The 16,706-nt window shown below is 39.1% G+C and overlaps 2 protein-coding genes across 7 annotated transcripts in view; one reads left to right on the top strand and one right to left on the bottom strand.

Moving 5' to 3' along the window:
* Miro (mitochondrial Rho GTPase) overlaps positions 1 to 2,123 on the bottom strand; it is an 87,206-nt gene extending 85,083 nt beyond the window's left edge. Inside the window, exon 1 of one of the 3 annotated variants that reach the window (XM_072306466.1) lies at positions 1,673 to 2,123. In XM_072306466.1, the coding sequence (XP_072162567.1) occupies positions 1,673 to 1,868 (196 nt within the window). In that variant the 5' untranslated portion in view covers positions 1,869 to 2,123. The remainder of the gene's footprint in view (positions 1 to 1,672) is intronic. The other 2 variants (XM_072306464.1, XM_072306465.1) reach the window with 2 other exon arrangements.
* The window catches only part of LOC109034966 (uncharacterized), a 157,206-nt gene that overhangs the window by 117,405 nt on the left and 23,095 nt on the right, over positions 1 to 16,706 (top strand). For 2 of the 4 annotated variants that reach the window (XR_011900875.1, XM_072306486.1), the window contains exon 1: positions 11,024 to 11,280. Coding sequence is in view for 3 of the 4 variants with exons in the window: in XM_072306486.1 (XP_072162587.1) it covers positions 11,184 to 11,280 (97 nt within the window). In the remaining variant the exon portion in view is untranslated. Of the gene's footprint in view, positions 1 to 11,023; positions 11,281 to 16,706 lie in introns of those variants that run through there. The other 2 variants (XM_072306485.1, XM_019048405.2) reach the window with 2 other exon arrangements.

The raw sequence follows: 16,706 nt of genomic DNA, 5'->3' as shown, positions 1-16,706 counted from the left end.
TCGCAACCGATTGCCTGCCACTAAGGCAGCTAGAACTGGGGAACAGTGTTCCCAGATGAAATGCCGGAGACCCTATGAAAAAAAGCCGGAGTTTTTTACCAAAATGCCGGAGATTCTGAAAAACACCCTTTTTTTAGAATTACCAGTGAAAATAAATGGTTTTGCTGACCGCATCGCCTCTAATCATAAAAACCTATTGATAATGTAATGGATCAAATGTTGGTATCGATCATAGAGATAAAAAAAGGAGGTGTTTGTATTTCGGACATCTTTATTTTCTTTGGTGACGTAGGTCATTACGGACGAATTTTATGATTGATTTTCTTGGAAATGGTGTAATTTATGGAAAAAGTCTGTCCATATAAAGTGTTTGAAATTATTTCAAGAGTTCACTTAAGCAATAAAACAAAATCGGACGTTATGGTCCGTTATTAATATCACGAATTCCGGATTTGGCTGGAATATCGACGCCATGTTGTACCGACCTACGTCACGGGGTAAACAATAATCTGCAAGATGGAAACACCTCCTTTTCTTTCTCTATCAGTGTTGCCAGATGAATTTCCAGCTCCAATTGAAAAAATAGCCGGAGTTTTTTTATCAAAATGCCGAAGATTTATAATAGATTGCCGGAGATTCTGAAGAAAAAATTTTGCCGGAAATTTTTCGAAAATGCCGGGGATCTGGGAACACTGCTGGGGAAAGAAAAGAAGAGACGAATGTCACATCTAAAAATTGCACCATGCAACAGATATATACAAGCCAACCAGTGGGCCAACTGATGATTGATGCATCCAGACTGATGTGACTTTTGTCTTTTCTTTTCTTTCCCTAGTTCTATCACAAGTACGGTCCAACTGTACAATTGATGCCATTCACAGGCTAACCAGACAGGCGGCAGCGGCCCACTGCCACCTGAACATTCTCTGCGCTTGCAACTATCAGTAACTACACGTGTGATAGCTAGTTAATGCTGAAAGATTCTCTATCGGCGCATGGAGAGTTTGACTAGAGCTCGCGCATCGTATGTTGAGACAAACGTCAAAGTATTGTTTATGTCACCATTCACCAGTGGTGCCACCTGACTACATGTATTAACCTGTTGAATGCTGCGAATTCACAGCTAATTGGAGATTGACGTTTGTCTCAACATACGATACGCGAGCTGCAGGTGCAGAGGTGAACCTCAATATAACTGGAATATCCCCTCCGATAAGGCCTGAACTTGGAGTGCTTTTTGGGAGCTTGGGAATTGAAATCAAAGAGCATCGTTGGCAGTATCGAGTTTCTTGCATAATTTTAAAAAAGAAGGCGTGCTTAAACCACAAATTCATAACACGTTCTTGTGCAAGAACTTCTCTGCAACATTCAGTGATCTCATTTAGATTGAACTTGGTTCAAATTAATTGATGAAAACATGCCAGTTACTACATACATAAAATTCAACAACTGCACATAAATCCATATTAGGTCGAAAATATTTGCAGTAATGCCTGGAATTTTGTACTTTTGTTTGTTTTGTTTTATTTGTCAGTAGAGTCTATCATTTGTTCAGCTGTTTTGCTCTTTTTTGTTAATTACTTTAGTAATTGGGCAACTTGCCCGTTTTGTATGATAAATAAATAATAATAAATTGAATTCTGAGGACAGACAAGTTTGGAGAGCGACTAACCTGAGTAGTCCACAATGTTTGTTGGGACAAGCTCCGGAGTGATCTCAGCTGGAATGGTAATTTCCTCTGCCTTAGGAGGGACATCTTCCAAAAATTCTTCACTGACTAGAGATAATATTAGAGATGTTTTGCCCACACCTCTACCTCCAAGGATGAGGATTCTGACAGATCGTTTCGGAGATGAATGGATGATCATAGTGGTATCCCGTATCACCTAAAAACTTCCCGCTAGCATGTCATGAGAATTGAGCCTAAAAAATACCTCGTACATTGTTGTGGGATCAGTGGGACAACGTTACACGAACAGGTAAGCTTCGAAAAGAGTCCCTTCAAAGAAAATGGTAAATCAAGGCGTAGTTATAAGCGGGCCTTGGTGGCTTGGTGGCTTCCTAGTTCAGTTCCCTTTGCCCTCTCCCTTGATTGGACCATTAGGACCCAGAGACAAACTTGGATTGGACATTTCCTAACCTCAAACTAGGACAGAGAGTATAGAAGGTTAGAGGCCCGACCAAAGACATAAAGACGGAGCACTAAAAGCAAAAAATGAAGCTTCTAGAGCTTCTTTTCAATCACCTCTACTATTGGCTAGAGGATTGGCGGCGAAATCGGGACAAGTTTGAATTCAAATGTAGGGCGGGAACTGAATAAAATAATTGCGGAAACAAAGTATTCTAGGTTGATTTTTGCCCAAATTCACTTACCCACTCATATTTCTTTAACTTTAGGTTAGCTTTGGTCCGTCGTCGACCGATTAATTTCATTTGGGAGTAACGGTCATCTAGAACTGTAACGACCTGTTTGAACCTGCAGAACCACCATGAGCAGAAGAAAAACTAAATTTATCTGAGATTACTGCCTATTACCAAGCTAGAGTCCCTTTATACCCAGAGTTAAGACAACTCACTTTTGGTTGGGCTGAAAGTGGCCTAAAAAAAAATCCAATTCTGATTGGTTCTCGCTCATGGAGGCCGAAACGAGTGCTCCAAGATGGCGGTACCTCGAATGTGAACAAGAATAATGAAAATATTACCTAATTGTGGTTTATCAAGAGTAAATTGTTATTTCCATCGGTCCAAAATGAAAATAGATTAAGAAATTATTCACAAACCAATCTCATTTTCTTTTTAATTGATCAATTTGTTGATGTTGTTGTTTTTGTGTGACAGACATCGCAGGATTCCTGATCCTTATCCCTCAATATCGTTCGTTTGGGTGCACTCGTTTCGGCCTCCATGGCCAGATAAGGCCGGCTGCCAGTCAGCTGATAATCGAGTTGTCTTAACTCTGGGTATAAAGGGACTCTATACCAAGCAAGAGTAGAGTCCCTATATACCCAGAGTTAAGACAACTCGATTATCAGCTGACTGGCAGCCGGCCTTGGCTGGCCATGGAGGCCGAAACGAGTGCACCCAAACGAACGATATTGAGGGATAAGGATCAGGAATCCTGCGATGTCTGTCACACAAAAACAACAACATCAACAAATTGATCAATTAAAAAGAAAATGAGATTGGTTTGTGAATAATTTCTTAATCTATTTTCATTTTGGACCGATGGAAATAACAATTCACTCTTGATAAACCACAATTAGGTGATATTTTCATTATTCTTGTTCACATTCGAGGTACCGCCATCTTGGTGCACTCGTTTCGGCCTCCATGAGCGAGAACCAATCAGAATTGGATTTTTTTTTAGGCCACTTTCAGCCGAACCAAAAGTGAGTTGTCTTAACTCTGGGTATAAAGGGACTCTAAAGCAAGAGTAGGTGTAATATAGAGTCCCTTTATACTGAGAGTCAAGACAATTTGAATCCATTTCTGATTGGTTCCCGTATTTTAGGCCTCCACAGTGTCACAAACGGAAATAAAGATTACATTTTCACCTATTGCAAAGATTATAATCTGCAATGGACCAGGGAATTACCAACGAACCACACCTCTAGAATGGCCGCGAGATAGCAAACCTGCGTAACGCGCATGGGCCGGTTTTTGAAGGCAGGAGGGGGGTTGGAGCCCAAGTATAGCTAACCTCAATCTCCATTTCTGCTGCGTCTTGCCCATAAGGATTACATGTGAAAATTTCAACCTTTGTAAACTTTCATTTTTTTGAGGTTTTCTTTCAAAGCTCCTATTTTTTGAGTAAAGAAAACCTTTCGAGGTGCGATTGTTCAGCAATGTTTTCATTGCTATCAACAATATTCGGCAAAATGTGGGCAGCGTCTGACATGGGTTTAGATGGCAGCCTGCTGTGTGAGCCCAAGTAAACCTAAATCCTATATCAACTTCAAAACGTTCCGGGTCTCTAACACTGGTCAGCCATTCTAGAGGTGTAGTTCGTTGGGAATTACGGGTTCGGCAAGGAACAAACGGAATGAGAGGAGGGACGGAGAAAGGCATTTGAGAATGGGCCGATCAAAGATTACGAAAAACGTTCAATTTCTGTAATCTTTATTCCCGTTTGTGACATCCATGAGCCGAATTGTCTTGACTCTCAGTATAAAGGGACTCTAGTGTAATACAATAGGACGCAGTCCCAACTTTCTTAATACATTCGTTTTAGGCATTTAAAATACGTTTCGAAGAAGAAATATGGAAAAATTAAGAGGACAAGTTCAAATCAAATTTCCGTTTGCCGCCATGGATTCCCGCGCTCATTTACACACTCACACAAGCACCTAGAGTACCTGTATAGCGAGAGTATGGACAGATCGCTTCATGGAGGGCTTAGGGCCCAAAAGTGCAGCCACCCTTCTAACCAACTTCTAACGCACAAAATTTCACTGCCAGTCTGCAGATTCCAATTCTAACCATGATCAGAGATGGAAAATTTCATGAAATTTATTCGAGTGAAATTTCATGAAATTTATTGAAACTTTTGAGGATACATTCAATAGGCCAAGAAACGCCTAGAAACGGTGATTCTCGATATTGAGATTTTTCAGCCCCCCCTGACCTAACCTAACCTCACCACCCACTCTTCCAGCAGCTCAGTTTTTTATCACGAAGATTTCGGTGTCATGTCAGATGTCACTTATGTAAGTCATGGGTCCTTAATTTTCGTAAGTAATGCATCATTGACACTTGAGTGCCTCCGCTCCACCACAAGAACAATTTCCTCCACGCATCGGTATGAAAATACTAGTTTTTTTATGAGGGGGGGGGGGGGACTTTTATTTGAGAAACGTTGGAGAAATTGATGCTAAAAATATCTTTACCTGTGGGAGTGGGTCCCTTTTTTATACCAAAATGAAGCCGAGCACGGCTTTTCGGCTTTTTCGCCATTATTCACATCTCTGAAAACATAAAAGTACTAAAGTAAAACGTTTCTAAAAGGGTGTGATGTTCTTATAATCTTGTCCACGGCCACGCGATTTGCTGGGTACATGTCTGTTTACATTTGGTTTGGAGGTTAGGTCAGGGACCAGTTCTATAGGGGTGCCACACACGGGAGGGATGAGGCGCCCAAAAGTGAGGCTCTGCTGCGCGCGCACGTCGCATGTTTGGATTGTAATTTCGCGGCAGATTCGAACCCAAGGGGCGAGTTCCATAATACATTCTTCTCAAATGCACAGTATTAAGCTTTTATTCATTGGATTTATGTCTACTTTTTTAGAGTAAAATAATGTCTGCATTTTGAAGAATTACATTATTTGTCAGGCTTATATCCTTCTTTTTGCGATTATATTGAAATGTGTTAAAGCAAACTCTGGGGGTTTGCTAATACTTTCGTTAAAATAATATGTTTTAGGCCAATCAGTGCTTTACAAACACTTAATTTATACTCAAAGGTCCAAAAATGAATCAGAAGCTACCGTGGAGGACAAAACAAACCGAGTCAAAGATTTTTCTAAGTAAAAAATTCAAAATGTAATAATTCATACAAATTACGAATTCAACAAATATTGCCATTAATACTTTAATCATCACTTAATCAGAATACGACTGCTTCTTGAGCACACTGATGGCCTAAGTCCAAAAACATGCATTTTGGATTCAAGACGTTAGTCATTTTCCAACATGTTTATTTTTTCTAAGGAGAAATGATCCCAGTTTTCTCTTTTAATTTCCGTTGATTTCTCTTCAAGACAGAAAGAATATCCTGTACAAATTTCAGACAGTAACAATGGTGTTTTTCTGCAAAGATACTCAGGAGACACATACATTATTAAACTTAGTAATTGAGGTAGGTACCTATGTGTTTCTAAATGTAGGTACGCTATAGCAATAGACTTATGCCTATAATCATAATTATAGCGGGTGCAGCGGACCGATTATTGAAATTTAAACCAGCCCGGTAAGACATCGAATTGCGATATATTGCATAGTTAAGATAGGGCTATGTCTTGTCGTGTCGGGCTGACAGAGTTTCAATAATCGGGCTGCTGCTATTGCTTTTATCGAGGAAATATTGTTTGAGATTTTTGAAGCTTAAGGATTTAGAAAAGAGACGAGAAAGTGCTAAAATAAAATTGAACGTATTTATGCTGAGAAGAATTATGCGAAAATAAATCGAATCAAGAGGATCTATGTGCATAGGGCTCACAAGCTACACTAATCTTTTTGCTTTCACTCATTTGCACATATTTCCTTGTAGCATAAATACGTCCAATTCTCTTTTCCAGACAGCTCACAAATGAATTTCCTTCAATCTTATTCTCTCAAATTAACAATTCGTGTAGCAGTAAGGATGAAAGGCTAACAGTAAAATGGAAAAGAAATTTCGTAGCAGGGTACCAAAATATCAGAGAGAGAGAGCAAAGCTCCACTGCCCAGTCCTTCTCGAGAGGCTCCCCCCCCCCCCCCCACAAAAGAAACATCCCACAGCATCATTGTTGCGGTTTTTCTTCTTTTTTTGAGGGAGCGACCTGGGAGCGTATCCTCCCCCTCCCTTCCACGAAAAGTTCTGCTAGCTTCATCCATGTGAAAGTCAAGAGCAAGCGAGTTAAAGTTAAGAATCTTCGCCAAGACATTCCCTTGTAGTAGTAAGAACTTTAAAAAATCTCCTAAAAATTGTAAATTTTAATCACTAAACTCACTATAAAACTGTTAAAATTTACGGAGAAGGAAACCCTGTTTACGTATGGATTTACGAGAGGTTTTTAATTAAAGTAATCGTGATTAAAACTCAGGACTTTTTTTACTTTAATACTGTGCATTTGAGAAGAATGTATTATGGAACTCGCCCCTTGGGTTCGAATCTGCCGCGAAATTACAATCCAAACATGCGACGTGCGCGCAGCAGAGCCTCACTTTTGGGCGCCTCATCCCTCCCGTGTGTGGCACCCGTTCTATAGGACCCTGGACTCCCGTAAGAGTCAATGTAAAAATTCGTGAGCAGGTACTAGTGCTGCATTCTCGCGTAGGATCCTCGCAACTCACTGCTATTATCAGTTGTTGGACTTCATTAAAATCCGTAGGATCGCGTATAACTGCAAAAAATCGAATTTTTCACTGTATTGCAACATGCGGCGGGCCCTCCCTTGCCGAAAGGGGTCGAAAAACGCCAAAAATATACTTATTTTTCAAGAATTCAGCCGCCTTATGTGTTATTTTTCAATCTCCGGCTTAACCTCACTTTTGGAGCGGGCGATGGATGAGTCGAGGTTCGGGGGGGAGGATCCTCTGAGTTGACTAGGATCCTACGCGAGAATGCGCTGCAATCACCCGCTCACAACAGAACGGCGTCCTATAGAACTCGTCCCTGGTTAGGTTAGGGCTAACTTTCTCTAAAACCCCCCTTGTGCCCCCTCCTTTGGGTGTAGCATCTCATTAGTGGGCCATATTCTGCTGCATCAGCAGGAGGATCATCTGAACCGTTTCCGAGGCTTAGTAACAATATTTCTTTGAAAAATCAACAAATTTCAATTTTTTTGAAATTTATTCGGGCCTTGTGAAATTTCATGAAATTTCAAAACGTGAAATTTCACTTTCCATCTCTGACCATGATAGCAAAGAATGTACAGAAATGAGCGTTCTTCCGCGAAATTGAGTAAATTTATGCAAAAACTGAGTCAAACACGTGCTTAATTAACGACGGTTCGTAACAATAGTATTAGTAAATCGTTCTGGATCATTGAAATTCATAGGTTGGCTGCATTTCTGGGCCCTAACTTTATTCGCAGAAGCATCGGTGAAGGCCTGATGGATTTTCGGAGTTTCACATCTGTCCATACTCTCGCTATACAGGCACTCTAGTGTGCGCCGAGTTCGGGTCGCTCTTTCGATACATTTTCGATCCAAAATGGCGGTGTGGAATACGTGGTAATTCCTATCTCCGTTGTTGTTGTTGTCATCGGATGGCCGGGTACCCGTGTATCGCAAACAATCGATTATGTATCGAAAAAGTGACCCGGCGGCACACAGGAGTCTCGGAATTCGGGACATGGAAAATGCTTAAAAGTGGCGCCAGCTCTCCCAATTACATTACTACGACTCTACAGTGGACTCTCGATAATTCGAACCTCGATAGTTCGAAAACCTCGTTAATTCGAAGGAAAGTTCGTTTCCCTAGGAAATCTCTCGATAATTCGAAGAAAATCAATGTATTTTTCTCCCCGTGTTATTTCGAAATTTTTAAGCTGGCTCGACCCTCTATAATTCGAAATTGCGACGAAAATTCTCTGTGTAATTCGAAGTGTGGGAAGTAAATATGGTCCTCCCTCTATAATCGAAATAAGGCGGTACATTCCCTCTACAATTCAAAGTCATAGAGAAAAAAAAGGAGGTGTTTGCATCTTGAGGATTTGTACCCACCTACGTCATCAATGTAAACAAGACGCTCGTTGACGGTTATGTTGACGCTGTAAAAACGGACCATAATGTCCGATTTTTTTACTTAAATCAACTCTTTATTTAATTTCAAGCACTTTTTATAGAATGACTTTTTCCCTTAAATTACACCATTTCCAAGAAAATCGACAGGATAAAAACGTCGCTGTACCCAATGACGTCATCAAAGCTATAGATACTCTATGAAAAATTCCAAGATGCCCGAAATGCAAACACCTCCTTTTTTTTCTCTATGATTCAAAGTCAACTGTTTATGTACCTGGGTGTCTGAAAGAGCTGATAGGATTGTCAAAATGTAAACATGTAATTAAGAATTTTAAAATTAAATATAAATAATTAATACTTAATAATTACTTAGTGTAATTTTCACCTCCGTAAAGAAATAAACTGATATATTTGGTTCCTTTTTACTTAAAATCCGTCCATTTGCCTCTCTGCACTCGAAACTCTCTAATTCAACAGTCAACAGTCAGGCCAAGATGCTAAAAGAAATTCATCGAATGAAATTTCATGAAATTTCACAAGAAATTTCATGAAATTTCTTTTTTCCCAATGAAATTTCTTTCGACCGACAAAATGTCAAAAATGCTTATTTTTTCTAACAGAATTTGTTTTTATTTTTAAAGAGAATAATATTCGTCAATTAGACCAGTTGGAGCGCGGTCTTCTCTCAGCTTTTCTCTTCTGGTCTTCTCTTACTCTTTCTCTTCTGGCAGTTCTGGCTCATCAAGGGGAGGGGGACCGGGGACCCTAACCTCAAATTTCAAACTGTTAATTTCTGAAAAAATCAGAGACAAATGAAAAAATCATTTAAATTCTTTCAAAGATAGTTCAAGATCCCTCCCTTTTGTACCAAAAAAGAACGATATACTATTAGGGGGTAGTAGGATTCTTTATAGTCAAGAAATTTGTTTTGCTCCAAATATGAAAGCTAACGTCTTACTTTATCCGTAAAATTTATTTTGGTGTTCAACCGGTACGGCTGTGTGTTCAACCAAAATTTAAGAAAAAAAATTCAAAATTATGTTTTTGCAGTTTTACTCAACTTTCTGGGCATTTCTAAAGTTCCCTTTCACAGTTTACCACGTGCTATAAAGGAACTTAAGGAGATTCATAAGTTTCAAGGGTTTAATCCTGAATTCTGCGTGTTAAATGAAATTTCACGAAATTTCATGAAATTTCATGAAATTTCATTATGAAATTTCTTTTTATAATCTTTCATGAATCCACCGCGATCGCACAGTCGAGCATAGAGAAAAAAAAGGAGGTGTTTGCATCTTGAGGATTTGTACCCACCTACGTCATCAATGTAAACAAGACGCTCGTTGAGGGTTATGTTGACGCTGTAAAAACGGTCTGCCGTCTCCCCACCTTATCTATCCAAATAATCATGTTTCCAATAATGTAAAATGAATCAGTGAGTTCGGAAACACTCCAACACGGGTTTTTTTCGATTTTCACTTTTTTACGGTTTAGTTACACTTCTGGATAAGTAGAAGCATCTGCACGCAAAAGGATATTTCGAAATTGCAATCGGAAGTGCTCGAAACGGCGACGGGAAAAGGGAAGAATCGAAGAATTTCATTGGAAATACCAATTTTTGGCCGATCAAGGGAAACGGGTGACTATCCGATGCGGTTTTCTTTTTTCGGTTCAGTATACCTTGTGCCAACAAGTTATATAAATATTCAAGCGTTATTCAGGTCAAAAAATATAAATTTTTCAGGGCAGACTATGAAAAATCAGTATCTGAAACTTGGTGCGTTAAAGTCTCTAGAGTACTTCTTGCGTCCTTTGGCACCAAAAAAGTTTTTCTTAAACTAACTTCTTCGCCCGCTGCGAAGTTTTAGGTGTTTCCTGAAAATTTTTTTTTCCGAGTTGGTGTATTTTCGAACTCACTGATTCAAATGTCATCTTAGGTACCTAATGCACCTAATGCTATATTTATGCTCCCATATTTCACCTCTTGATGCCTGACTGGTAAAATTCACCACTTTTTGGATCGTTATGTACTTTTGTAGGTATAAGTTATCAAAAGCAGAAATGTGCAAAGATATTTTTCTTGAAAAAGCAAATTTTTCAAGAAAGTATGCTACCATTGTGCCACAAAAAAAATTTATAAATTTGTGCAAATGCTGAGTTAAATTTTTAGCTTGATGGTTCATCTTCACATGGAAATATTTTTGGTAGAATACAAATTCCACAATGAAAGTCTAGCAACACAGCTAACTTAGCAAAAGCCCATTATTTCTTGAAGTCAGGAGAGGGTAATATTCTCCCCCCCTCCTCCTAACTAGTTCCCCCAATGCTCCTGAAAACATCTCTGCTGAGCGCAAAAATCCTCAAACTCATCCCTCATCATCTGGCATCGACCATAATGTCCGATTTTTTTACTTAAATCAACTCTTTATTTAATTTCAAGCACTTTTTATAGAATGACTTTTTCCCTTAAATTACACCATTTCCAAGAAAATCGACAGGATAAAAACGTCGCTGTACCCAATGACGTCATCAAAGCTATAGATACTCTATGAAAAATTCCAAGATGCCCGAAATGCAAACACCTCCTTTTTTTTCTCTATGACAGTCGAGAACTTAAGAAACACAACAAGAGACCAAAATTCTTTACACGAACCCCTTTCCTTTTAAAATGAAGCGTGATAATTAGTTTATTACTTATATATCCCGGTTTCAATCTCTTCACGTACTTTCGAATATGTGAAATGGCCTGTGATGTGCTCAAAAGTCTTGTGTTCTGTGTATTTATCTCATGCTTCTCGTCCCTTTTTCAGCCAGCATTTTGTGATGAGTATTCTAGGCGTAAGTTTCTTTACCTATTGTATTTTAAGAAATTATACAGTACATAAGGTCATTCAGAGAAATATTTGCCTCTTGTATGAGCTTATCTTTTATAGACTATTCATTTGTTGCATCGAAACTGCCGTATGCCAGAGTCATAGATCGCCTCCTTCTGCAGCCTGATTGTTGAAATTTTTTGTTTGTCGGGACGACGTTGATGACATAGGTTAAAAGGCGGAGCGTGATTGGTCGGCTATGTCTTATCGCTGCTTTGTCATGCCTTTGTCAGGTGGAATGGATGACATACTGTCGGAAACTTAAGAGGTGTCGTTAGCTTGTCGTGAGTTCAACCCGACATAGGCACGACAAAGCAACGATACGACATAGCCGACCAATCACGCTCTTCTTTTTAACCTATGTCATCTATGTCGTCCCGACAAGCAAAAAATTTCAACAATCAGGCTGCAGGTTCTGATTTACTGTTTTCATGACTTCTAAGGCCTTGTCTCCAAGGGCTGTTTCACGATATTTCTCCAATGAAAAAATCCTATCAACGAAGTCGGGACAAATATAGAGTGAATCAACTTATTTTCCAGTACCAAGTATGGTCATTGTAGGAAACCCTAAGACCAACTGAGAGAGAATGAAGGAGTGAAAGCGAATTGTGCGATATTTAGTTGTTCGTATTTGTTTAGTTAAAATAATTCGTCTAATTATTGATTGTGTTCAATTATCATCTGAATCCTGGTTAAATACTCGATTTTAACTATCATATGTTCCCACTACAACTTGTTGCAAGATTGAAAGCGCCCCTTCTCGTCGAGACGGTAACTAGGAAAATTCCAGAAGCTTCATATCGCGATTCAAACTTGGGACAAGTCCCATGAAAACGGCTTGTAGAGGCAAGGCCTTAGTTACAAATGACAACCTTACTTTTGCACTTACAAATGTGTTCTTGAATTCAAATTTCATAGGGTAAGATGGGGTCAGGGGTGCATATTATTCTAGATCATGCGAAAAGTTTTAGTGTGAAATTGTGCGGGTCACTGCCAATTTCACAGATACATGTTCACGAGATGATGAAGCCTGCCAGATTTTTTGGAAGCTTTGTTTTTTCTCCCCTCACTTCAAATCATGTATTATCCTTAACCAATCAAAACATGGTAGTAGGGCTCCCACAATTTTCACCAAAATATTTGAGGACAGTCTCCACAATTTTTACGGAAATACGGTGGAAGAATTTTCACATTTTTTCACAAAAATATTGTGGAAGGGTTTCCACAATTTTTACTGAAATATTGTGGAAGGGTTTCTACAATTTTCCCTTGAAGTGTGGAAGGGTCTTCACAATTTTTGCTGAAAAATTGTGGAAGGGTTTCCTCAATTTTTATTGAAAATTAGCTGCAGGGAAAATTTAGCAGGGCTACCTTAGAGTTTTTCACGGAAGATTGCAGAAGGCTCTTCCTAATTTATTACAGACGATTGATAAGGCCTTCTAGAACAATTCTTGACTGAAAAAATTGTGGCAGGATTTCTACAATTTTTCCCTCTGAAGGATACCAGGTTTTCCCTAATTTTCTGGCTGTTTTAATTTCTTGATAAGTCTGAATTCTTGCTAATTAGTTTCTTGTCTACAGTCATGGGAGTAGTGACGCCAATTCGTCTTAACATATTAAAGGATTGGGACCTATGTTATAAAAGTGTTGCAAGAGAAGGAGAGGAGGTTGAAAATTTGGAAAAAGCATGTTATATATTCAACAAATGACTGATTCAAAAAAGGGAAAAGAAAGGTCATCACTTTTTGTGGATGGGGTAACGGAACGGAGATGTTGCATGTGCGAGGAATTTGCGATTTGACCGTTGATTCTAATGTAAAAGTTCGCAAGAAACACAACGGTGCCGCTGGTTTTCTCTGAAATCAACTCCCAAGCTCAAAAAAAGCTCTCAAGTTGAGGCCAAAATGGAGGGGATATCCCACGCTATCCTGAGAGTCCACCTCTACACCAAGACAAACTCTCCGTGCAAAGATAGGGAGCAAATACATTAGCAGTGATGCTGTGTTTTCAGTTTTAGAGTCCCCAAAGAAAGTGGCAGCCCTGTCAACGTATTTGCGCCCTATCTTTGCATGGAGAGTTTGTCTTGATGTAGAGGTGGACTCTCAGGATAGCGTGGAATATCCCCTCCATTTTGGCATCAACTAGAGAGCTTTTTTTGAGCTTGGGAGTTGATTTCAGAGAAAACCAGTGGCACCATCGTGTTTCTCGCGAACTTTCACACAAGAATCCATAGTCAAATCGCAAATTCCTAACACATGCAACATCTCCATTATTGTGGAAGAATGTCCTCTATTTTTTTGTAGAAGGGGTAAAATATTTTGCTTTAAAATGTGGAAGGCTAAGTAGAAGAACGTGCACCCTTGGATGGGGTCAGTCTACCAGTCAACCAGTCAACCACAGGGCCCGTAGCATGATCTTTGGAAATTCAAAGAATGGGAGTAAGCAGTTGGAAGTGCTCTCGGTGGTTTATTTCTTGATAAACAGTCTAGAAGCGAAAGAGTAAATTTTGCTCCCTAGCGTACTTTTCTTTTTTTTGAAAGACATTTTGTCTTCACGTTGCTTGTTTGTTGCTAGAAATTTGGTGAGTTCATCATGTTAGTCTGCTTACTCTAGGCTACTGATTCCGTTTTTTGTTCTTTAAAAAATCTGTATTTTTGTCACGTCAGGTGACACTTCAGTGTAGCCAAGTCGTGATGGGGTCATTCCGCCAGTGGCAGTTGCATGTAATTTTCATAAGGCAATACGACTTACGTTTAACTTACATGTGACTACACATGCACATTTGTCCTACATGTAAGTAGGCCATTTTTAAACCCATGGTTCTTTTGGTTCTGAAAGGAGGGGTATCGATAAGGGCCTTTTTTGGCGCCCCCCCCCCCCCCCCCCCCTAGAATCTGGAAATTTTTGCGGGATTTCCAAGTTGACTCAATAATTTTACGGAAATAATCATGATTTAGTCCATAGGCCACTGGATACGTGCTAAACGGTTGCCTACACATAGGTCTGCAGGCGTATTTTAGCGAAAAATCGTGTTTTTCTATCACTCCGCGGCTTTTTTGACACCGAGCGCATCGTCTAACTAAAACGAGCTTTTGATATTTTATTAAGGAGGCTTTCGGACACATTTTAACCCTGGTTTGGTTTTAGTTAGAAGATGCGCTCATAGTTAAAAAAAACTTTTTCAAAAATCGACTTTTAAGGTACATCCGCAAAAATCTTGGGAAAACACGTCTATCGAAGTGCATACACGCTGTGTATATTATCGAGGGCAGTTATGAAGCCTTGCTAGACTCTTACAAGGAGATTTCCTTCAATTGTGTCCAAAATAAAATTGAATTTTCCATACAAACAGCTGTGAAGATAACGGATTTTGGAGTAGTGGAGGCATAATATTTTCACTAATAGCATAACATTAACTTAAATCTGGAAATTTATGCGGGTTTTCCGAGTTGACTCATTGTAGTTTACGGAAATAATAATGATTTAGCCCATAGGCCACTGGATACGTGCTAAACGGTTGCCTAAACATAGGTCTGCAGGCGTATTTTAGCGAAAAATCGTGTTTTTCTATCACTCCGCGGCTTTTTTGACACCGAGCGCATCGTCTAACTAAAACGAGCTTTTGATATGTTATTAAGGAAGCTTTAGGACACATTTTAACCCTGGTTTGGTTTTAGTTAGAAGATGCGCGCATAGTTAAAAAAAAACTTTTTCAAAAATCGACTTTTAAGGTACATCCGCAAAAATCTTAGAGTAATTATGTCATCAGGTTTTTTTTTTTTTTTTGGCTACAATTAAAGTAAATCTCCTTGGAAGGGTTTAACAAGGCTTGTTAACTGCCCTCGATACTATACATACGTAGCGTGCATACAGTTGGAGAGACGTGTTCCCTATGATTTTTGCGGATGTTCCTTAAACGTCGATTTTTGAAAAAGTTTTTTTTAACTATGAGCGCATCTTCTAACTAAAACCAAACCAGGGTTAAAATGTGTCCGAAAGCCTCCTTAATAACATATCAAAAGCTCGTTTTAGTTAGACGAAGCGCTCGGTGTCTAAAAAGCCGCGGAGTGATAGAAAAACACGATTTTTCGCTAAAATACGCCTGCAAACCTATGTTTAGGCAACCGTTTAACACGTATCCAGTGGCCTATGGACTAAATTATGATTATTTCCGTAAAATACATTGAGTCAACTCGGAAATCCTGCAAAAATTTCCAGATTCTAGGGGGGGGGGCAAAAAAGGCCCTTATCGATACCCCTCCTTTATTTTTAAGAAAAATAAATTTTCACAATGGACCACTAGACAAAGTACGAATTTCAGCTTTCTGATACATGTTTCTTAACCAAAACTTCACGTAGAACACGACGCGCGCAACGAAAATTACCGAAATTAACTCCTTAAGAAGATATTTAATGATTCTTGATGCGTGAATTCAAACCACCCACTCATGAAAACTCATTGCTCTACGTGATTCACATCGCGCGCGAAACGTTATCATGAACGTCTCAGCTATATAACAATCTGGCAACCTTAGTCTTGACGCTTTGGCTCAGCTGTAGCAAATTGCTTATAGTTGGAACAACACATGGTGGGAAATGAACATTGCTCGATTGAGAAGCTTGCTGAAACCATTGTAGTGCACAATTTGACTCACGTAGAGCTTTGAGTTTCTTGTGAGCGGGCAGTTCAAATTCCTCGTAACCAATATGAAATAAAAACGTTAATATAAATAAAAACGTTAAGAGTTGGTTTCAGTAACTTGTATTGCGCGAATCGTGTTCTACGTGAAATTGTGTTTAGGTAACATGTATTAGAATGCTTACATTCGTACCCTGTCTAGTGGTCCATTGGACCATCAAAATAAACTTTTAATTCTTGTACTTGGTCATTGGATTTTTTTGTACGTATCTAAGCTGTGACTCAAGATATATTTGTTTTGTTTCATTTTTCTTAGTTCGATTTTGTTTTTCCATTACCTCTCAAGTCCATATTTGCAACTGGCGGACTGACCTTACGCGTGGGAAAACTTTGTCCTAGTGTCCAGTTATTTTTTTGCACAGTTCCAGGTCCAAAGATCATTCCTAAAATGCATGAAAGATAATCCATTAATTAAGAGAATGCGGAAAAATCATGAAACAAAAAAATTGTGGACCGACCCCACCCTACCCTATGCATTTGACTATCCAAAAGTAATCAATTTCGACAATTCTACATGTGACTCTTAGACTTACCTACCACATTGTTTATCTCTCCATTGGGACATTTTGTTTATGCCTACATTGAGTGAATTCTAAGCTTTTTTTCTTCATTTGCGAGTACCTGAAGGGCTTTCGTTTAATGATTGGTAGCACCTTTCAAAAGCCAATCGCATTCCCTAAGTAAGTAATTGG

This window comes from Bemisia tabaci, chromosome 1 (assembly GCF_918797505.1).
Source record: "Bemisia tabaci chromosome 1, PGI_BMITA_v3".
Lineage (NCBI taxonomy): Eukaryota > Metazoa > Arthropoda > Insecta > Hemiptera > Aleyrodidae > Bemisia > Bemisia tabaci.
The sequence above is the reverse complement of the archived record's forward strand: the minus strand, read 5'-3'. Positions and strand labels throughout refer to the sequence as shown.